Below are 23,669 nucleotides of genomic sequence, written 5' to 3' on the forward strand. Positions count from 1 at the left end.
ATGAAAGAGGCGCTGCCAGAATCCTTTGGCAGCAGCTTGTCTTGGGGTAGAACAAATGGAACAACATTTGGAAATCCAACAGGCTGGATCCTTCTCTCCCCGGCATCATCTCCCCGTAGAATGTAAGTCCACAAGGACAGGGTCCTCTCCCCTCTGTACCAGTCTGTCATTGTAAATTTGTTTACTGTAAACGATATCTATAACTCTGTACGTAACCCCTTTCTCATGTACAGCACCATGGAATTAATGGTGCTATATAAATAAATAATAATAATACGGTAATCTTGGGTGGAAGTGAGTCGAGAGGCCCTCATGCACAATAGACTGTGGTCTGATAGCGATGAGTTTCGTCTACTATGTATGGGGGGGGCGATAACATTCAAGAGGTTTGGTGGAAAATTATTGCCATGGCAAGTATAACGTGAGACATATAGCAAAAAGAATCTGTATAGTCCTACATCAGAGACTACAGATGCGTGGCTCGTACTCCACATACGTGGTGTGAGCGTGAGTTTAGATGTTTAACCACTGATTTACCATGGTTCATTATTCCAAATTCCAAATGGCAAACTCCACTCTGTATCATATTCTTTTCTATAGAAGAAAGGTCGCTCTTCTCTCTTACTAATTCTTCTCCGCTGGTGTAATGGCGTCATTTCAAGAAATAGTTCCATTATCACTCTCCAGAGCAGTGGTAGTCTCCAACTATTTCCACCGTCACCCTCCACTTACTTACATGCCTTCATAACTTTCCCACCTGTATCTTAATATGCAAAGTGACGATTCGCCTTGAAACCTCAAAGTAAAACATTTGTGTCTTTAGTAAGATGATCCTGGCTGGTAACGCGTTTCGGGCAGCTTAATACCTCAATTATCACATTATCTGGGATTTTAATAAGCGGACTGGTTCTCTAACTGTGTAATCATGTGTCTTATTAGGAACTTCTTAAATTTACAGCCAGTGAATGAGGCTGAGTTGCAGTACCGGTGTCAGCCCATGGGCAAAAAGGGGCGCTGTTTTGAAAGGGGAGGAGATAATCCTTTTTAAAGGTTCCAATTTGCACCCAAAGGAAAAGAAAAAAAGTATTTTAACCACTACCCAACATGTGGTGTATATGTACATCACGTGTCAGAAGGGAATGTTTGACATGTGCTCAGCAGATGTAGCATACAACTGGGAACTGCCGGGATCAGAGATGACTCCGACCCCCACAGTTTTACTGCTATAGTCAACAGTAATCGTGGCATCTTAAGTGTTAAGACCGAGGGAAGGTCCCCTCTGCCACTACATGTCCAACATCATGATCACGGGAGTGTTGATGAGTTGTCCTAGCAGATGCTGCCCATTGAAGTCTCACTGGTCTGCCGTACTGAAATTTGGAGTGTACATTCCTTGGTTCATGAGAAACTGATGTTTTTAAGCGGGTGTTGAAAATGTCCACCGTTCGCATTTAAGTACCGCTGCACACGCCATTCTATATTGGTGAATGTATTCCGCAAGACGTCCGGGGTCATAGCCTGAATTTGTCGCTGTATGTTTACTCTGAGTGTCTGTAATGCTCGTGGCTTGTTACTGTACACCTGACTCTTCAAATGGCCCCAAACAAAAAAAATCCGGCAATAACGAATTTTTAATTTTTTGATCTGGTCCTTTCAATTCCTGAACAACACTGACTCTGTACGGTCGAACACGACCATTCTTGGCCACTCGTTGACTCTGTACGGTCGAACATGACTATTCTTAGCCGCCCGTTGACTCTGTACAGTCGAACACAACCATTCTTGGCCGCTCGTTGACTCTGCACGGTCGAACACAACCTTTCTTGGCCTCTCGTTGACTCTGCGCGGTCGAACACGACCATTTTGGCCGCACGTTGACTCTGTACGGTCGAACACGACCATTTTTGGCCGCTCGTTGACTCTGCACAGTCGAACAAGACCATTCTTGGCCGCTCGTTGACATGTGAAATACGACCTGCCTGCCTCCTGGCAAAGACCGTGCAACGATTTATGTGGAGATGCCAGAAGTTGCTGTTTCACTTCTTGAATTGTTTCCTCAGATATTTTCAGACGTCCTCCATTGTGCCTATCCAGTTATTCACCAATGACAGAATACACCGTTTTGGTGGCAGTTTTCGACCTCCAAACTACTTTAGAAACTCACTTTGGCACTTCTTTAAGGCCGGGATCACACATGTGAGAAACACGGCCGAGTCTCGCATGTTAATACCCAGCCCTGCCACCTGCACTCCGGAGCAGAGCATGCGGCCGAATAGAAATACATTGAGCCGCACGCTCCGCTCCTGAGTGCCGGGTATTAACATGCGAGACTCAGCCGTGTTTCTCGCATGTGTGATCCCGGCCTAAGAACTCAGTTTTCCAATAAGTTTTCACAATGAAAACACTCTCCTCCAAACTGTATCTGTATATTAACAAATGAAGAAGTATTTTGGCAGGGGTGAAATGCAAGCACCACGCGTAAACAGTCGATGCACAGAAAGGCGAGCAGCAAGTCTATCTCGTAGTGGAGACCACCGGGTGGGCAACAGGTCAGTGAGACCACTCCACGCAAGGATGTTTCTTGTCTCTGAGGTTAACTGCACTCTCACTCCTCATGAACCAAAGTATGTGCAGTCCAAGGTTCAGAAAGGTCGACCGTCTCTTTTAGAAGCTACAGCTATTTTTCTTGGGAAAGTAGCGAGTGAATAACCATGTATTAAAATTACTTTTAATATTGCTTTTTTTCCTTTTCCCCATGACAGCATACCTGAGAGAGGGGATCCGCCCAGTCAGGACAGGAACCCTACTGAAAATAAAAGGGCGGTACCTCTCCGTCGCTTCAGTTGGGTTTCCTGTCCTGACAGGGACCCTCGTGCTGAACACGGCAGAAGATATTCTTACTTACCCACTCCTGTCCCAGCGTGGAAGAACAGGCAGGACCTGTGCGCTGGACCTCGGAAGCGCCGTCCACGAGTCCTCTGGGCCTCAGCGTCCGAGCGGGTGTCGGTGCAGCATGGTTGGGTGTCCAGGGCTCCTCCGTGGCTGCCGCGCCGCCCTCCCCTCTCTGCCGGCGTCCAGAAACTCCAGGTTAGGCAGCCGCTTCCGGGTCGCACGTCTGACGTCACGCGCAAGTCACGCTGGGAATGGGTGTGATGTCTGGGGCGGGCACCGGATCCAAGATGGCGGCGCCCATGAAGAAAACGCCGGCCAACGAAAAATGACTCCCACAGTGTGGCAGGGGATGGGCTACCATTGGGCACCGGAGGAGGCGGGGGGAGTGCAGTGGATCCCTCATAAATGGGGAATGACCACAGAAGATGCACTCATGCCCAAAACTTCATCATGGAAGTGGGGCAGCAAGAGGGGCCTTGCCGAGCCACCAGCATACCAGGATAAGTAGCCGCTCGAGTGGTAGGAGCAGCAGTTGTCCTGTCCGGCAAGACTCCTCGGCGTCCAGAAGGGACACTGTACGTGCATCTGTCCAGCCTCCAAAACCGGTACCCTTTACTGTCAGCGGTGGTGAGTGATCTACGTGAATGTCACCCTTATGGTAACAGGGTTCATTTTTTCTGTTTGATCACTAGGGGTCAAGGAAGAATCGGCTCCGGAGACAGAGGTCTTGGGACTTGTTCACAAAAATGTTCTACAGGAAGTCCCGGTTCAGGAGGAATGAAGGGGATTTTACCCCCCCCCCCCTTCTTTTTGATACAAAAACTGGATGGTTCCTGGAGAACCATAGTCAACTTGAGGAATCTCAATCAATCAGTAAAGAACTATTCCTTCAAGATGGAGTCTATCAACACAACCACAAAAATCCTGTTCCAACACTGCTTCATGGCAGTAATGGACTTAAAAGATGCGTATTACCATATCCCAATGCATCAGGAGTATTGGAAGTACTTGAGAGTGGCCCTCTACATATAAAATCAGATCAAACATTACCAATATACAGCCCTTCCATTCGGCCTGTCTACAGCTCCCAGGGTCTTCACCAAAGTGATGGTAGAGGTAATGTCATACCTCCGATCCTGGGTCGTAGTGATTGTCCCATACCTGGACGACTTCCTTGTGGTAGGAAGGTCGGAGACCCACTGCACCCATCAAGTAACCGAGGTAACGTCAACTCTAATAGAGCTGGGATGGATAATAAATACACCCAAATCAAGATTAGTGCCAGTAAAAGTACAGTTCTTCCTAGGGTTAATACTGGACTCCGAGCGTCAGCTCAACCTCATACCGGTGAACAAGGTGGCCAAAATAATGAACCTGGTTTGTATAGCAATACATCAGCCATCAATGACCCTAAGAAAAGCAATGTCCCTACTAGGCTCATTAACGTCATGCATACCGGCTGTAGGATGGGCACAATTTCACCTGAGACAGCTGCAGTGGGAAGTTCTGTCAGCACAGAAACTGTTAAGAGGGCATTTAGAAGGAAATCTATATCTTTATCTGGGCGTAAGAGATTCTCTAATCTGGTGGATGGTGAAGGAACATCTGATAATGGGGGTCCAGTGGCAGAAACCGGTCGAGGACATTATCACGACCGACGCAAGCGGTATACGTTGGGGAGCTCACCTAAGGTCTCACTCAGTACAAGGAACCTGGTCCTTGCTAGATAGGAATCATGGTTCAAGCGAAAAAGAACTATGGGCAGTAGAAAAAGCCTTGAGACATTTTCTCCCCTTGCTTCAGGGCCGCCGTACTCAGAACATGACGGACAATCGAGCAGTGGTGGCTTATATCAACCAACAGGGGGAACGAGGTCCTGGGGCCTCATGAAGGTGTCAGATCTACTGTTTCAGTTCGCAGAACAACACCTGTCATCCCTTACAGCTCTACACATAAGAGGCGTCGAAAACACACAAGCAGACTTCCTGAGTCATAGAGGCTTGAGAAAGGGGCAATGATCCTTAAACCCCCAGGTGTTCCAACAAATAGTACCAGCCCGGGGCAAACCAGAAATAGACTTGTTTGCCACCTCACACAACAAAAAAGTCAGGAAGTTCTGCTCCCTAAATCCAAGGGAACATCTTTTGCAGTAGATGCCCTACGAATACCCTGGAGGTTCTCTCTGGCCTACTCGTTCTCCCCAATAGTGATGATTCCAACAGTAGTCCGGAAGGTCAGAGAGGATCAAGCGAGAATAATTCTCATAACTCCATTTTGGTGAAGGAGGCCATGGTTCTCCCTTCTAAGGCAGATGTCAATAACAGACCCATGGATTCTGCCAGAAATTCAGGACCTGCTGACCCAGGGGCCAGTGAGTCACTCTCAGGTGAAAGGCTTTCATCTGGCAGCCTGTAATTTGAGAGGGCTTTACTGAGTCGCCAGGGATTCTCACCAGGGTTAGTCTCCACCCTATTGAAAAGCAGAAAACCTATAACATCTAGAATCTACGGTAGGACATGAAAGAAGTTTCTTGACTTCCTGGGTGAACCGTTGGGGGATGTATCTCCAGTGGGACCCATCCTAGAGTTTCTGCAGGCAGGGTTGCAGGGCAGTTTCAGCCTTGGGTGCCCTACACAACTGCAACCTAGCATCAAATAGGTGGATTTCACGATTCATAAAATCCTGTAGTAGGTCTAGGCCGGTCATTATCCCAAAAACCCCTCCTTGGGATCTAAATTTAGTCTTAGAAGCCTTAACCAAAGACCCTTTTGAGCCTTTGCAGGAGTTGTCACCTAAATTACTCACTCTTAAAACAGTGCTACTGGTAGTCTTATCATCGGCCCGTAGGGTAGGTGATTTACAGGCCCTGTCTATATGCTCTCATTATACTCAGGTTTTCGAATACAGAATAGTTCTAAGACCAGATCCGGCATATCTCCCCAAGGTAGTCCTTAAATTCCATAGGAGTCAGGAGATTACTTTACCATCATTTTGTAATAATCCTAGGAATCCTGGGGAACAAAAGTTCCATACGTTTGACGTAAGAAGGTCTGGAGCGCCCCCAGACGCAGGGCCGCGGGTTTCTCGGTACCGGTCCTCTCTGTCTGGCTCTAGGGTTGTCACGGTGGCTGGACCCGGTCCGTGACCCTGCTAAGGGGCGTCCAATGAAAGGGTGATGAAAGTTGGCCAAGGTTTCGTGACGCCACCTGTGGTATTCGGTCAGGATGACCGACGCTGCTTGGGGCCCACTGGGGTGATGTTATGGCAGCTAGATGGTATACCTTCCCACAGGTGAAGTATATCCCCAGGGCTTCCCAGTAGTGTAGGTGGTAATGATGTGAGGCGCAGTTAATAACGAGGACACAGGGTTGCAGTCTCTTTACCTTTTACTGAAGACTTCGGGATCCGCAATCCAGAGCACTGCTAACAGGGCTGGCTGAGACCGGCTGGTCCGAAGGCACATCCAGAGTTCCCTTTGCAGGTGGAAATCAGTGCCTACCAACTAGCGCCTGTGTGTTGTAGTTCTTCCCTGCTGAGCATTCGGTATAGTCCTCACAACTTTCGTATTCGTTCTTTCTCTCTCTCTTCTCCGTCCCCCAAGTATATCTGGCTAGGGTGCACCCGTTTGACGGGAAGGCTCGGAGCTATTCTGAGACCCTAGAGACGCCCCTCTTCACGTTTGCCCACTATGTCTTCTTAGGTGATGTATGGTAGACAGCCAACCTATAATCAACTGTCCTGCTACTGTTTGAAGTAATGCTTGGAGTCAGTTACTTCCTCGGCGTTCCGGCCACCGGCTACGCGCCTCAGTAGGATGTTGCCGTTCTCGGGGCACGACTCCTACTGGTTCTTCTTTGTGTTGTGATCTCGTTTCTCACTTCTCCACAATATCCTTCGCTTCGTGTCCTTCCTTAGCATGCCGCCGCAAGGTAGTGCAGGTGCGGCTCCGTCACTTTCTTTCCTTTCTGCTAGGTACCTGCCAGGAACCCACCCCTGACAGGTCCTCCCTGGAGCTCTCCCAGGCTGCATTCTGTTCTAACTTCCTATCCAACCCCCAGTTTTACCAGTGTGAGGAATGGCCTAATACATAGTGCCTTTTGCTCCCCCTGGTGGCCGGAGTGTGAAGTGTAATGTGTGACTGTGATACCTGGTCAGGTGAACTCCTTTAGTGCAATCAGACATAACATCACTCCCCTTAGTGGCTGAGTGACATTACTGCAACGACCTGGACTCTGGGGCGCTGCAGATCCATGTTACAATATATGCCCATGACCAGCCAGTGGAGGAAAGACCAAACCCTATTCGTAGCCTTTCCGGGTAGCAGAAGAGGGTGCGGGGTAGCTAAAAGTACCATTGCCAGATGGATCAGGGAGGCCATTAGTAAATCCTACTCTGAGTGGCACTCCGGTTCCTGAAGGCATCAAGGCTCACTCCACCAAAGCGGTGGCTACCTCCAGGGCAGAAAAGGTTGAGGTATCGATTGATCAAATTTGCAAGGCCGCTACCTGGTCCTCACCCTCAATGTTTTTCAAACATTACCGGCTAGATCTATCCTCCTCTGCTGACCTAACCTTTGGTAGAAGGGTACTGCAAGCGGTGGTCCCTCCCTAAGGTTTCATTCTACAAAAGTCTCTCAGGTGTGCTGTCATGGGTGAAGGGAAAACACCAAGGTTACTTACCGGTAGCCTGTTTTTCTGGAACCCATGACAGCACCCGTATATTTCCCCCCCCCCCCCCCCCTTTATCACCCCTTCGGTGTGCGCTATAGTTTTGGGTGTTTTTTAGTTGACATGATGTGGTGATGGATTTGCCATGTGTACTTAACCAGGAGGGCCTCTCATGCTCTGAAAACCAACTGAAGAGGTACCGCCCTTTTATTTTCAGTAGGGTTCCTGTCCAGACTGGGCGGATCCCCTCTCTCAGGTGTGCTGTCATGGGTTCCGGGAAAAACGGCTATCGGTAAGTATCCTTGGTGTTTCCCAATCCCACCTACCCAAAATAAAAATTAGATAAAAAGTGATCAAAAAGTTATAGGTATTCCAATATGAAAATGACAGCTCGTCCCATAAAAAAAATGATCCGTTTTAGAGCTCCACGAACAGGAAAATAAAAATTAGGGGTCTCGGAACATGGCAACAAATAACGTATGTCTGATATACCTGCCATGAAGGTTCTCAAGAGCAGTGCAGTCTATAGGTCTGCCACCAAAAATACCGGATATCTGGCAGATCCCTTTATAGGTCAGTGGGGTCGTTGTGGGTACATTGCCATCTAAGGTGTCTGGCATAGCTGTCTGGGCACCAGGAATCCTAATATACACACACTGGCCTGTGTATTGCCCCCCCCCCCCCGCTGATGTGCCAGGGTGATGAGATGAGAGGCGCTGACATAGGTGTTTCTGGATTAAATCTCATTTTACTGCCTTTGGAATAACAGATTTTATTTGTCTTAGAAAGTTGCTAAGCGCCAAGTTATAAAGAACTTATAAAATACAGCAGCACCAAAACTAAGGGAGAAAGACGTCTGAGGCAGAGAAATAAAGGAGAGGATACAGCCGTGGTCATTTATTCGGGGTATCCGCTCATAGAGACCATGTTCCTGCTCTCAGAGGCAGTGTGCTGATGTCCTAGTCTACGGGGAAGCTTGTAATTGTAACCTGTAAATTCACCATTCTGTCCTTGGGAATTATTGGCTAACAGACACCGTTCGAACCACAATGATGGCGAAACACATGTCCCATAACTATACCGAAATCTACATAGAAAAATAGATCACTCCATAACATATGAATAAAGTTGCCCCATTTTTTGAGCTTTGAGACCAGTGCTGTGCTTGTGTGACCTGGCAGCAACTATGCGTTATATAGGGGATGTCTTGATGCCAACAGGCAGAGGCTAGTTAAGTGCTCTATCACGCCCAGAGCACTTAATGTCTTATTTGTCTTCTAGTTGAAGAGCCCGGCGTTGCCCTGTCATAGTAACTAACTGTAGTTAGTTATAACAAATTATAATGATTATCCTCCATCCCATAGTCCCGTGCCCATATACCCATCATACACATCCTCCATCCCATAGTCCCGTGCCCATGTACCCATCATACACATCCTCCATCCCATAGTCCCGTGCCGATATACTCATCACACATCTTCCATCCCATAGTCCCCTGCCCATATTCCCATCATACATATCCTTCATCCCATAGTCCGTGCCCATATTACCATCATACATATCCTCCATCCCATAGTCCGTGCCCATATTACCATCATACATATCCTCCATCCCATAGTCCGTGCCCATATTACCATCATACGTATCCTCCATCCCATAGTCCGTGCCCATATTACCATCATACATATCCTCCATCCCATAGTCCGTGCCCATATTACCATCATACACATCCTCCATCCCATAGTCCCGTGCCCATGTACCCATCATACACATCCTCCATCCCATAGTCCCGTGCCCATATAACCATCACACATCCTCTATCCCATAGTTCCGTGCCCATATACCCATTATGACATCATCTTCGCCATGGCAACCATTCTGACATTGTCGCCATGGCAACCTATTAAGACATCATCACCATGGCAACCATTATGACATAACCGTCACCATTGCAACCTATTATGACATCATCGTCGCCATGGCAACCATTATGATATAACCATCACCATTGCAACCTATTATGACAACATCGTTGCCATGGCAACCATTGAACTCCTCTTCGCCATGGCAACCTTTATGACATCGTCATCACCATGACAACCATTGACATCAGCGTCAATACACACATACACTCGTTTTTATATATATATATACCAGCCTACAACTATGGACAAAACATGTCACTCTGGGCTAAACTTACGATTTATGGGAAGGTAGAGTTGATTACCGCCACCTGCAAGGTCAATTGGAGGAGTGCAAGATCAGTCTGGATGCAGTCAACATCCAATTACTAAATACAGAAGAAAAAAAAAAAACAACCAGCACTCCTAATGTGAGCACGTGCAAACTGCATCATATAGATGAAAAAGAACAGAGCAGCACATGTACATGAATCTAGGCCATGTGAAAACACAGACAAATATTCAATACGAATTATACTTCTCAAAAATATTTTTTTCACAAATTTTTTCAAAAAAATATTTTTCATAAAACTTACAGTAATAGATGAAATGAAGATTCTTAGCGCATAAATTGGCCAATTCATGTGTGCCCATCAACCACGGCAAGGTGATCTCCTTCTGATGGGTCCTACTCTACTGTACATGCCAATTTTGGGCCACCAGTCTACAACTATGGACAAAACATGTCACTCTGGGCTAAACCTACAATTTATGGGAAGGTAGAGTTGATTACCTGTTATGAACTGGTGATTCAGAAACACAATGGACCTGGTGGTTAAGAGCACACAAAGTGACCTGATAGTTACTAATAACATAGGACGAGCTCTGAGACGTGGGAACTCTGCTGACCGCAATCCCTAATCCTATCACACCACACTAGAGGTAGCCGTGGAGCGCTCCTGACCAGACCTAGGCGCCTCGGGCACAGCCTGAGAAACTAGCTAGCCCTGAAGATGGAAAAATAAGCCTACCTTGCCTCAGAGAAATTCCCCAAAGGAAAAGGCAGCCCCCCACATATAATGACTGTGAGTAAAGATGAAAATACAAACACAGAGATGAAATAGGTTTTAGCAAAGTGAGGCCCGACTTACTGAATAGACCGAGGATAGGAAAGATAGCTTTGCGGTCAGCACAAAAACCTACAAACAACCACGCAGAGGGCGCAAAAAGACCCTCCGTACCGACTAACGGCACGGAGGTGCTCCCTCTGCGTCCCAGAGCTTCCAGCAAGCAAGAAAAACCAATATAGCAAGCTGGACAGAGAAAATAGCAAACAAAAAATAACACAAGCAGAACTTAGCTTATGCAGGGCAGACAGGCCACAAGACGATCCAGGAGAGAGCAAGACCAATACTGGAACATTGACTGGAGGCCAGGAACAAAGAACTAGGTGGAGTTAAATAGAGCAGCACCTAATGACTTAACCTCGTTACCTGAGGAAGGAAACTCAGAAGCCACAGCCCCACTCACATCCACCAGAGGAAGCTCATAGACAACCAGCCGAAGTACCACTCATGACCACAGGAGGGAGCTCGACCACAGAATTCACAACAATTACCGCCACCTGCGATAGATAGATAGATAGATAGATAGATAGATAGATAGATAGATAGATATTAAATGCTGATTCCTTGGGAATGCAGCAACAGATAGAAGATATAAAGGTGTCGATTGGTTTAGCCTTCAAAGCCCTGCGTGCCCATACATGCAGTTTTGAGGGGGGTAGGGTTATTCTTGCTAACAGATGCTCTATAAAAGAGTCGTCCCATCATTAAAGTAACACTACAGGTTGTGTTTTTAATTCATGTGGTCACTAGTCACATTATGGAGTGGTTCCTCCCTATCTGAAAATTCATGGCCATTTTCTCTTCAGTTAGATCATGTGATCTCTTGATGTCCACCCTGGGAATTAAACACTTTCTCTTCTCCCAATGAATAACAGATGGTGACAGAAACTTCTATCACAGTTCCTGATTATGATTAAACAGCTCCTGTCATGCAGTTATAATGGCGGAGATGCCACTTCAGCCTCTCTGACTGCATACTTGTATGTAATCTATTCGCTTAATTAGGGGAATATAAAAAGATGAATGATCAATGTCTCCCCTTCCTAGCAAGCAGAGATGGTTCTAGCTCTGGCTGCCCATGACATGGTCTGCTGATACATCCTAGGATTGATAGAGTGTAGTGGAATAAAATGCTGAATGGGATAGACAATCAAAAATCAGGTCTAGTTATCGAGAAAAAAAGCAGTGCTACCATAAAGAAGATGTCAGATCAAAATGTTTATTTTCTAATCAGTCCTAATTATCTATGTAATGATGTGGAAGTGCATTAAAATACGTATAGATCGCCGTCTTCTCCAATTTCCAGCGCCACTCCGGGCCTCTTCTGGCCCAAATGACTTACAAACAGACTAACCGGCCCAGACAGGGATTTGTGTGTGAACCGTACACTGCCTTTTCAGTATCCATCTATTGAGCCTCTTTCTGAAGCTTCAGATGAACCTCCACTCCTCATAACTGTCCCTCAATGAGTGCGCTAAGAAAAGGAGCGGTCAAGTGGGACTGGAATGGTGCTAGGAACCAGAGAGGATGGCAATCAGTAAAGTTTATTAGTGTACATCATTACATAGGTATGTAGGATGCATTATGGGATAAAAAAAAATTGTATTATTTAATTTACAGTATTTATAGCACAATTAAAAATACCCATTTTATCATTTTTGCTTCCATCATGGTGCTGCTGTGAATTTACATTTCTGGGGGCAGGCTTTGGATAAAATCAGTCTCCTTCCCCCTCTGGCAGCTTACTATACAGTCTATTCTAACTGAGTCATCTATACTGCCATGCCATTGCTACTGATCAAATTTTGCCATAGACACGCTGCAAAAAACGTGCCAGTGAAGCTATAATATGTTATTATACAGTATAGTACCACCTGTTGTTCACAGTGTACAGCAATATGCACATCCACCTTATGAGCTGAGTGGTCGCACATGCTCAGTCACCATCCCCACAGCCGCCAGGTCTCTTCATAGTTATTTAGTATTCAGCCCCGAGCCACAGAAATAACTTTCTGGCTTGCTTGTCAGGGAAGTCGCAGAACCTCGGTAATAGTATGGCAGTTTAGATGAGAAGACTTCGGATGCAGACGAAGTTAGAATAAACTGCATAGTAAGCTGCTGGAGGGGGAAGAAGACTGATTTTATCCAACGGCTGTCCCCAGCAACTTGAATTCTCAGCAGCACAAAGATGGAAGTAAAAAATGATGGACGGGGTATTTTTTTGTGCAAGAAATACTGTAAATCAATAATAAAAAAAGATAAAATGTCTTTTTAGGGCTGAAGTATGAAAATAATTTATTAAATTATCCCCTTTTTGTACATTTTCCATTTACTTTATTTTTCAAGACGACCGTGGCAAGAAACTATTGATGTCTCCAAACAGCGAAACCCCTGATGACCAGTCGTCTGTTAATAACTACTTAGACAAGTAAGTCCAATATTTGCTTTCTTGATAGCAGCCGCCCAGAAGATAAAGGCACAAGCCGTTAAGATTTGCCCCTGTGTACCTAAAGGGTTGTAAGAGAAGTTAAAGCAAACTATTCTGGGAATATATTGATCTATATATATATATGCACACACTACCGTTCAAAAGTTTAGGATCACTTTGAAATTTCCTTATTCAGAAATACACTCTATACATTGTTAATGTGGTAAATTACTATTTTAGCTGCAAACGTCTGGTTTGTAATGCAATATCTTTATAGGTGTATAGAGGCCCATTTCTTTTTTTTTAAATCAGATATTTTTTATTAAACCATAAATATTGTACATAAACAATAAAAGGGATACTTTGTTATCAGCAATATACCAATGTACAATACATTTTTAAAGAAAACATATTTAGTCCCAAATCAAACTCCCCCCCTTTCCCCCCCCCCTCTAGAGACCTGTCGAGAGACGACTCCCCCCCCCACATTGTCATATATAAAAGTACAAGAAAAGGAAGACGACTTGTCAATAATCCTCCTAATGGGGCGAAAGTTCTTTAAATCACATTGATTCAAGCCACGGGTTCCACAACCTGTCAAAGAGGTCCGTCTTGTTCCTCCTAACGTAGATACTCCTCTCCAAAGCAATAATATGGTTCACTTGCTTCATGAAGTCTCTCTTTGTTGGTGGCTCTTCCCTAATCCAGAATTTGGCGATCAACTTTCGCGCGATAAATAACAGTCTAGCAATAACCATTTTATACAACTTATCAATTATAATCTCCTCAACATAGCCCAAAACACATACCAAAGGATCACGCGGCACAGTACAACCATATGCCAGTCCCACTTTACTCAGCACCACCACCCAAAAGGAGGACAACCTGGGGCACTGCCACAGCATATGAAGGATGCCCGCCTCGGACTGCGAGCATCTGGGGCATTCTGAACTAGATCTCAATCCGGCTTTGAATAACATATCCGGAGTTCTATAAGCCCTATGAATAACAAATAATTGTGACAGCCTCACAGGCTCGCTCATTGATATTTTGGGCACATAGTCCAGTACTGATTCCCACTGATCATTATCAATCTCCCCCAGGTCAGCCTCCCATTTTGCCCTTGCTCTAATAGGGTGTTCCTCCAAGAAAGAGAATAAAAGGAATTCGTATATTCCCGAGATCACCCCCCTTCGTGCCACCCCCTACAAGGATAAAATCCAGCATAAGGTCCACCTGGATTTCAACGAGTCCTCTCCTACACTGTGCCCGGTGCGCATGAGAAAGACGGCGGTATTGAAACAACTCAGAGTCCGGTAGTAAAAACTCCTCCTGCAATGCCTCAAAGTCTCTAATTCTGCCCTGATGTAGAATCTGGCCCATCCGAGAGATGCCTGCCTCCCTCCAAATATGAAATCCCTCCATCTGTCTAAACTCCTGTAGGACACAGTTATTCCAAATGGGTGAGAATCTAGTGAGTGCGTGCACACCCCTAATCCCCTTAACTTTGTCCCAAACCTTGTGAATGAGCCTAATAGTACAAAATTTAGAGCCCTTCTCTCGGAAATGCCCCCCCTCCAGACCCTCACTCAGTAACTTCGTCCCAATCAGTGATTTCAGGCTGCAAGGTGCCCGCGTCCCACCTGACACATCTCCCCATCCCTTGAAATGCTGACACTGTGAGGCCAAAAAGTACAACCACGGATTAGGCAGTGCCACCCCTCCCTCCGTCTTTGGTCTCTGTAGAGTTTCCTGTTTAAATCTGGGGCTCTTTCCACCCCAAATCAGCTCCCCAAACAAAGATCTAATCCTCCGAAACCTATTCTGCGATATCCATATAGGGGAGTTGTGCAGCACATAAAGTAGCTGCGGCATCACAATCGTCTTTATCAAGTTTATCCTGCCGATTACTGATAAATGTAACCTCCTCCACGCCTGGACCTTGGTACGTATCCTACGCAAAAGAGGTGCCAAATTCGGTTCCTCAAAACTAGTCAAAGGGAGAGCGATCTGGATCCCCAGGTATTTAAATTTATCAACTAGCTTCAACCTTGTAGAAGAGTCCCCCCCACCACCGTCACCACTATCCCCATCTATCAACATCATATTCGATTTGTCCCAATTGATCCTTAGGCCCGAGTAACTCCCAAATTCCTCAATAATAGCTTCCGTCTTGACCAGGGTCTCCTCAGAATCCTCCGAGAAAAGCAGAATATCATCAGCGTATAACGCTACTTTTTCCTCTGCCTCCCCGTACATAAAACCCCTCACCTCCCGGGACCCTCTGATCTTCGCAGCAAGGGGTTCCACTGCTAAGGCAAAGAGCAGCGGGGACAGAGGGCAGCCCTGTTTAGTACCTCTAGACAAAGAAAAGGTCTCAGAGAGAGCGTCATTCACTCTAATTTTGGCTACCGGAGAAGAGTACAACAGCCGCACCCATGAAATAAATTTAGGTCCAAACCCCATTCGTTCCAGTACTGACCACAAATAGCTCCACTCCACGCAATCAAAGGCCTTATGGGCGTCTAAGGATACCACAACCCGTCTTCCGACATTGTCAGAAGGGATTTGCAAATTTAAAAATAACCTTCTCAGATTGAGTGCCGTTGATTTGTTGGGCATATAGAGGCCCATTTCTAACAACCATCACTCCAGTGTTCTTATGGTACTTTGTGTTTTGCTAACTATGTAATAAGGCTAATGGATGGTAAGAATACCCTTGAAAACCCTTGTGCAGGAATGTTAGCACAGCTGAAAACAGTTTGGCTGATTGGAGAACCTATAAACCAGACCTTCCTTTGAGCTAGTTGAGAATCTGGAGCATTACTTTTGTTGGTTCCATTAAACTCTCAAAATGGCCAGAAAAAAAGAACTTTCATGTGAAACTCGACAGTCTATTCTTGTTCTTAGAAATGAAGGCTATTCCATGCCAGACATTGCCAAGAAACTGAAGATTTCCTACAACAGTGTGTACTACTCCCTTCAGGGGAGAGCACAAACAGGCTCTAACCAGGGTAGAAAGACAAGTGGGAGGCCCTGCTGCACAACTGAGCAACAAGACAAGTACATTAGAGTCTGTAGTTTGAGAAATCGACGCCTCACAGGTCCTCAACTGGCAGCTTCATTAAATAGTACACGCAAAACGCCAGTGTCAACGTCTACAGTGAAGAGGCGACTCCAGGATGCTGGCCTTCAGGGCAGAGTGGCAAAGAAAAAGCCATATCTGAGACTGGCTAATAAAAGGAAAAGATTAATATGGGCAAAAGAACACAGACGCTGGACAAAGGAAGATTGGAAAAAAAAAGTGTTATGGACAGACAAATCCAAGTTTGAGGTGTTTGGATCACATAGAAGAACATTTATGAGACGCAGAACAACTGAAAAGATGCTAGAAGAGTGTGGCGCCATCTGTCAAGCATGGTGGAAGTAATGTGATGGTTTGGGGTTGCTTTGGTGCTGGTAAAGTGGGAGATTTGTATAAGGTAAAACGGAAAAAGGAAAGCTATCACTCCATTTTGCAACGCCATGCCATACCCTGTGGACAGCGCTTGATTGGAGCCAATTTCATCCTACAACAGGATAATGACCCAAAGCACACCTACAAATTATACAAGAACTATTTAGGGAAGAAGCAGGCAGCTGGTATTCTATCTGTAATGGAGTGGCCAGCACAGTCACCAGATCTCAACCCCATTGAGCTGTTGTGGGAGCAGCTTGACTGTATGGTGCGCAAAAAGTGGCCATCAAGACAAACCAACCTGTAGGAAGGGCTTCTGTAAGCATGGGTGGAATTTCTCCAGATTACCTCAGCAAACTAACTGCTAGAATGCCAAAGGTCTGCAATGCTGTAATTGCTTCCAAAGAACCACGGCACCTGTGCACTGCAGTACTTTGCGCTGCCCTCAACATGGCAGAGAAGTACACCTGCAAAGAAGTGCAATGCCGGGGAGCCTGTGTGGATGATGCTGGGTTGCGTCATCCACAAGAAGCAAGCAGGAGGGCGGCGATCATAAGAAGATGGGAGGCGCCAGACCAAGACCAGTGACACCCATCGGACTGGACCGCCCCGCAGGTGAGTATAATAAAGTTATTTTTCAGTTCTTCCAGGTAGGGATGGGGACTTATATACAGCATTAGACGGTGGCCCGATTCTAACTCATCGGGTATTCTAGAATATGTATGTAGTTTATTTATGAAGTTTTCAGAATAATATAATTTATACACCGGATTCGGCCGGCCGCGACCAATTAGCGAAGCGTGCTTCAAATTCTGCGCCAATTTGCGGGCGGACTGCGCCTATCGCTGATTGGTCACGCCCGGCCGCGAACAATCAGTGAAGCCAGGGCCGGCTCCAGGTTCTTGAGGGGCCATTTCGTCCCCGGACTGTGCCTGTTGCTGATTAATCGCGGCAAAACGGCCACGACCAATCAGCAACTTGGGATTTCCGTTGCAGACAGACAGATAGACGGAAGTGACCCTTAGACAATTATATAGTGGATTATAGAATGCTGTGTATAAGCCCTGAAAGGTGATTACCGCATCTTATATCGGCCAAAACTGCTGACAGCTTCTCTTTAAACGGAGTACGGTACCTCCTCCAATTTCTGCTGATTATGGAACAGTTTTTCTTTTGTGCCCTTCTGTTCCAAAGTTATGTCCCCCGGAAATAATAATAACAATATTCTTTTCTTGGGCGTGTACTACAGAACTTCTATGTGGGCGTGGCTGTGTTTTGATTGGCTGACATCAGAGAAATGCCCTCAGAGAAGTTCTGTGGTACACGCCCAGGAAGGGAAACTTTACACCATTCTTACCGGGGGACATAACTTTGGAACAGAGGGGCACAGAAGAAAAAGAAAAGCAGTTCCATAATCAGCAGAAATTGGACGAGGTTCTCGAGTGTAGAAATCCAATGAAAGGTCCTCTTTAAAGGGATATTCCTTCCTGAGCCTTTCATGACTGAGATCTGAATGCAGGAGCTATAGCAATGTAATTCGGCCACGCTCGGTTGTTTGCGTGGTCTCCTGTGGCCTGTTGTGGACAGAGTTATTCTTATCTCTACCATGACGAGTTGAAATAGGAATGGCCCTTTAAAAGGGCACAGGAGCCCAATTATTTAATGTTGGTGATCCTTGGAGTTTGACCGTCACAGATCAGAAACTGATGGGATATCCTAGCAATATGCCAGCACTTGTAGAGCTAGTCATACACATAAAATAAAAGTCTTCCCAAACTGGATGAGTGACAATTTCTGACAATTATTTAAAAAAAAAAAAAAAAAATACGTGCACGCGATGTTTCCTGTTGATTGACTGCAGAATTTCTGGCAAAACATTGATTTGCCATTATGTCAGAGCACAGGTTGTAGGCGGCTCAGTGGTCTAGAGTCTTGAGTTTGGATCAACCAGATTCCCTTTAGGTACTTCAGGTTTCTCCAAGGTCCTTTATCCTCCAGTCCGCCATTTCCGATCATGTGAGGAGTTGTAGTTGTTCAACAGCTGGTGAAACATGACTGCTCTCACACTGGAAACATACTGCAAGGTTAACTGGCTTCCTATTAAATTGTCCCCCTGGTGCCCCTGGGTTTATAACGTTGCCCCACTGTGTACAGAGACGGGTTACGGCTCTGACGTACATGGGACCCCCTGATGAAGGAGCTGTCCGCTCCGAAACGCGCGTCGGGTCCGGCCACCCATCCAGCCTGCGTACATCGGGTATGTACCTATGCCGATTGATTTACATCTATTTTTTTTTCCCATGCTATGGCACTGTTCCAATATTTGTTCTTACAGCTATGGGCATTTGTTATAATAAGGCGTACTATTATACTATAACAGGTTCCGGGTTGGTGTCCTGGCCCGTTATTTATGGCCATTAGGAATGCATGTCTATTCCCCTATGTTGCATCACTGTTTCTTATCTGGTGGTTTTAATGTTGTTTAATAAAATTTACTATTTTATGGGACTTCATGGCTGCTTGGTTTTCTTGTTCCTTTTGATTATGTGTCCTATTTGCAGTTTATGCATCTTCTGTGGGGAAAGAGATGAGTCGTTCACCGAGGAAGGCTTGGATCTCCATTACTGGAAGCAGTGCCCTATGCTGAAACGTTGTGAACACTGCAAGCAGGTAAATGGCTTCTTGTCCATCTCTGACAATACAGCTGTCATCTTGTCCCTTCATCAATATCTCATACAAAACTCCTATGTAATTTCTCCATATCTTAACCAGGTTGTGGAAATTGCCAGTCTGACTGATCACCTTCTGACTGAGTGTGACCATAAAGACCTGTTTGGCAAATGCCAGCGCTGCACTGAAGCCATATCGAAGGATCACTTACTAGAGCATGTCAAGGCCAAGACTTGTAACCGTAAGTACCTGCTTGGGTTTTCTTATCCTGGATGTCAAGGGCATGTGGCTTAAGATGCATTATTATGGCACTAGCGCTTAAATTCTCCTGGCGTGTACGTTAAACACATCCATTGGATCCAGTTCGCCTGACGGAGGCTGCAAGAGTTTCTTTTTTACTACCTATGGTATATCTATGCGTATACAGTTGTACATGTCAGAGGTATACGTAGATCTTTCCGAGATACCGTGTGAATGTACCCTTACCTCCACATCACTAGACTAAAGCTTCTACACCATCCGCTCAGCACTGGTCATCTTTCTCCAGGAGGCCACGAGTGGCCTCTAGGGATGAACTGACCACTTTACACGCTCGTGGTCCAGGTCACTGCTCTCTGGTGATGATGCGCCAGCACAGCAAATCATAAGCAGATCCTGGGATCCCCGAGTCCACGGCCAGAGAGCACTGACCTGACACATGGACCTGGGTCGTGCGAATTGATCCTCTCATCTCTATTGGCCTCCATAGTAAGGCGACCACCAGGAAAAAGTTGCCCAGAGCCAACAGAAAATGAAGTTGCACATCTTTCCTAACTTCAATCTTGTAATTAGCAGGGATCAGTCATCTCTTTGATTTATTGGTGCAAACCCACAGCAGAGTGTTTGGAATAAATCTAGAAATTATATGGCCTGCTTCTTTTTTTTTTTTTTTTTTCTACTACATGCAAATGGGATTTTGTGAAATGATTTTCTTGCCTTGTGCCATACTTTTCTTATGTACTAATTCTATCTGCATCCAAGATCCCCAGCAAATGATCCACCTGAGCTCATACGGTAACTGATAATCAAGAAGATCTAAAAAGCCAAACATAAGAAAAGAAAAAGAGTGAGAGAAGATTCCATAAATTGGTATACGTATTAGTGGTATATTGTTTGGGCGCAGCTCTTGTGATCTGGTCACCGACAGACCCCAAAACCTACAGTGCAACTATGGAAGTGAAAGATGACTCGTGTCTCAGCCTTCTATACAAGATTGGTAGCCTACATTTCCAATAAGAGACATCAGCCCGTGGAACATACCGTAATCATGGTCATTTATGGGGAGCGAGGTAGACTATCTGTATTTACATCATTTGTGTTCGGCTCACCAGGTAAGGTGGATCCTCTAAAGTCTTGGTTCCAGGTGGGCCCTGGGCATTGGTGTACTCAGTAGGCATTTAGGCAGCGAGGAGATGGCACACACAAGGATCTCAGGAGCACAGGAAAAATGAAGAGGATATCAGCAGGGGTGCATGCCAGTACAAACCTAAAAAGCACATATGGTGGAGCACGCCAAGCATACTACTAAAGAAACAATCCCAAGACGCAGGTGTGGGTCTAAATAGGTCTAAAATAGGTTTACGGGGCAGCACGGTGGCGCAGTGGTTAGCACAGCAGCCTTGCAGCGCTGGAGTCCTGGGTTCAAGACCCACTAAGGACAACATCTGCAAAGAGTTTGTATGTTCTCTCCGTGTTTGCGTGGGTTTCCTCCGGGTACTCCGGTTTCCTCCCACATTCCAAAGGCATACTGATAGGGAATTTAGATTGTGAGCCCCAATGGGGACAACAATGATAATGTGTGTAAAGCGCTGCGGAATATGTTAGCGCTGTATAAAAATAAAGATTATTATTATCCACTCTGTGCAACTAGTAAAACATGATGTGCAGCACGGCACAGGGCAGCAAACTCGGGGTAGGAAAATAGAGCATGGGATAACCCGGAGAGGTGTGTTAACAATTTTTACAGGAGAGTCAGGGCAGTACTATCTGTGCCTACATCATTTACAGGGAGGCAGCACTATCTGTGCCTACATCATTTACAGAGAGAAACAGGGAGGCAGCACTATCTGTGCCTACATCATTTACAGAGAGAAACAGGGAGGCAGCACTATCTGTGCCTACATCATTTACAGAGAGAGACAGGGAGGCAGCACTATCTGCGCCTTCATTAGTTACAGAGAGAGACAGGGAGGCAGCACTATCTGTGCCTACATCATTTACAGAGAGAAACAGGGAGGCAGCACTATCTGTGCCTACATCATTTACAGAGAGAGACATGGAGGCAGCACTATCTGTGCCTACATCATTTACAGAGAGAGACAGGGAGGCAGCACTATCTGCGCCTTCATTAGTTACAGAGAGAGACAGGGAGGCAGCACTATCTGTGCCTGCAATAATGACAGGTAGGCAGTGTTATCTGTGTCAACATTATTTACAGATGGGGATAGGGAAGCAGCACTATCTGTGTCTACATGATGTACAGAAACAGACATTTAGGAAGTACTATCTGTATTTACATCATTTACAGGGAGAGACATTGGGCAGTGCTGTCTGCACTTGCATATATATATATACAGTATATATATATATATATTTTTTCATTTATACACAGAGTACTATCTGTGCCTATATCATGTACAGAAAGACAAGGAGTTAGAATTATCTGTATTTACATAATTTGTGTTGGGCTCACCAGGTAAGGTGGATCCTCTAAGCCTTAGTTCCAGGTGGGCACACGGACCCAGGGCGTTGGAGTAGCAAGCAGGAAGGCCCGTGGGGAGCGAGGACTTGGCACACGCAGCAATCTCGGGTGCAGCAGGAAGAATGGAGAGGATACCAGTAGGGATGAGTGCAAACACAAACATAAGAAGCACAGATGGTGGAGCACATCCAATATACTACTAGAGAAACACAGGTTTAGGTTTAAATGGGTCTTAAATAGGTCATTGATCTACACTGAGCAACTTGCAAAACTCAGCATGAAGCACAGCAGAGGGCAGCAAACTTGGGGGAAGGAAACGGAACCTGGGATACCCGGGAGAGGTGTGTTAACAATTTACAGAGTGAGACACGGCGGTGCTATCTGTGCCTACAGCATTTACAGAGAGGGAGGCGACAGTATCTGCCTACATTATTTGAAAATAGAGAAACAGTGAGGTGGCACCATCCATGCCTACATTATTTACAGCAAGAGACAGGAGTCGGTATTATTTGTGCCTGCGTCATTTACAGAGCGACAGGGTGTAACGCTAGTTGGTGGGGAGCCACTAGCCCACGGGCCAGGCTATCCCTGGAGGGGCGTGACTAAGTGGCTAACTGGTGTTTACTAGCTCCTCTGATGGTAAGGATAGGCTTAGGCCGCAGGATAGCCACCAGATGCCATTTCAATGCAACGTCCGGACCTGCAGCAGCTGACCCACCGGTCAGAGCAGGTATACGAGGTGCAGAAGGGGTGAGATAGACGTGTAGTCAGACGGTCCGGGGTTGGGGCGAGCAGCACTGTTTCAGGGTACGTAGCCGAAGTCAGGAGCAGAGAGGTCAGACAGGACGAGTCAGTAACAGGAGGGATAAATAACAAAGCACCTTGACTGAGAACTAGATGCTAACAGTAGGGATGAGCGAATATACTCGGTACTCGAGATTTCCCGAGCATGCTCGGGGGTCTTCCGAGTATTTTTTAGTGCTCGGAGATTTCATTTTCAGTGCTGCAGCTGAATGATTTACATCTGTTAGCCAGCATAAGTACATGTGGGGGTTACCTGGTTGCTAGGGAATCCCCACATGTAATCAAGCAGGCTAATAGCTGTAAATCATTCAGCTGCGGCACTGAAAACTAAATCTCCGAGTACTTACAAATACTCTGAGGACACCCGAGCGTGCTCGGGAAATCTTGAGTACCGAGTATATTCGCTCATCACTAGCTAACAGCAAACTGCAACTAAAGCTCCGGCAAAGGTGTGGAGGGCGGCGTTGCCTGTGCCTGATACAGCACTCACTCGTTGGGGATTGGCTGGGGAATCAAACCCTGCAGGACACAGCAGAGTTAAATTCCTGCAGGATTTGGCCGCACCTCCCTATAGCCATGTAGAAGCAGCATACAGATGCAGCAGTGCTGGCAAGTGCTGCAAGAGGCAAACTCGGCGAGTCTGCCTGACACGAGGAGAAGCAGTGCAGTGACAACGGTGAGTAAGGCGTCACTGAGGAGTCATGCACGTTACCGCCATGACACAGGAAGGCGGCACTATCAGTGCCTACATTATTTACAGAGAGAGAGGTAGACAACACTATCTGTGCCTACATGGTATACAAAGATAGATATGTAGGCCGTATTTCTACCTGTGAAAAGTAGAATTACTGTTCACCAAGCAAGATGACCGCTGCGTTACCCTAAAGCCTAAACACAGAGACGATGGCCATCTTGCTGGACTGTTATAGGTGCGTATTATCAGTAGTAACAATACCAGGGCTCTACTTATAGAGCTGCTTCTT

At 46.0% G+C, this 23,669-nt stretch overlaps 1 protein-coding gene across 5 annotated transcripts in view; it reads left to right on the top strand.

Annotated features, from left to right (window-relative positions):
• The window catches only part of CEP104 (centrosomal protein 104), an 85,881-nt gene that overhangs the window by 49,545 nt on the left and 12,667 nt on the right, over nt 1-23,669 (top strand). For all 5 annotated transcript variants that reach the window (XM_069741638.1, XM_069741639.1, XM_069741642.1 and 2 more), the window contains 3 exons: nt 12,934-13,015; nt 19,034-19,142; nt 19,245-19,383. In XM_069741638.1, coding sequence (XP_069597739.1) covers nt 12,934-13,015; nt 19,034-19,142; nt 19,245-19,383 — 330 coding nt within the window. The remainder of the gene's footprint in view (nt 1-12,933; nt 13,016-19,033; nt 19,143-19,244; nt 19,384-23,669) is intronic.

Source organism: Ranitomeya imitator, chromosome 10 (genome assembly GCF_032444005.1).
Source record: "Ranitomeya imitator isolate aRanImi1 chromosome 10, aRanImi1.pri, whole genome shotgun sequence".
NCBI lineage: Eukaryota > Metazoa > Chordata > Amphibia > Anura > Dendrobatidae > Ranitomeya > Ranitomeya imitator.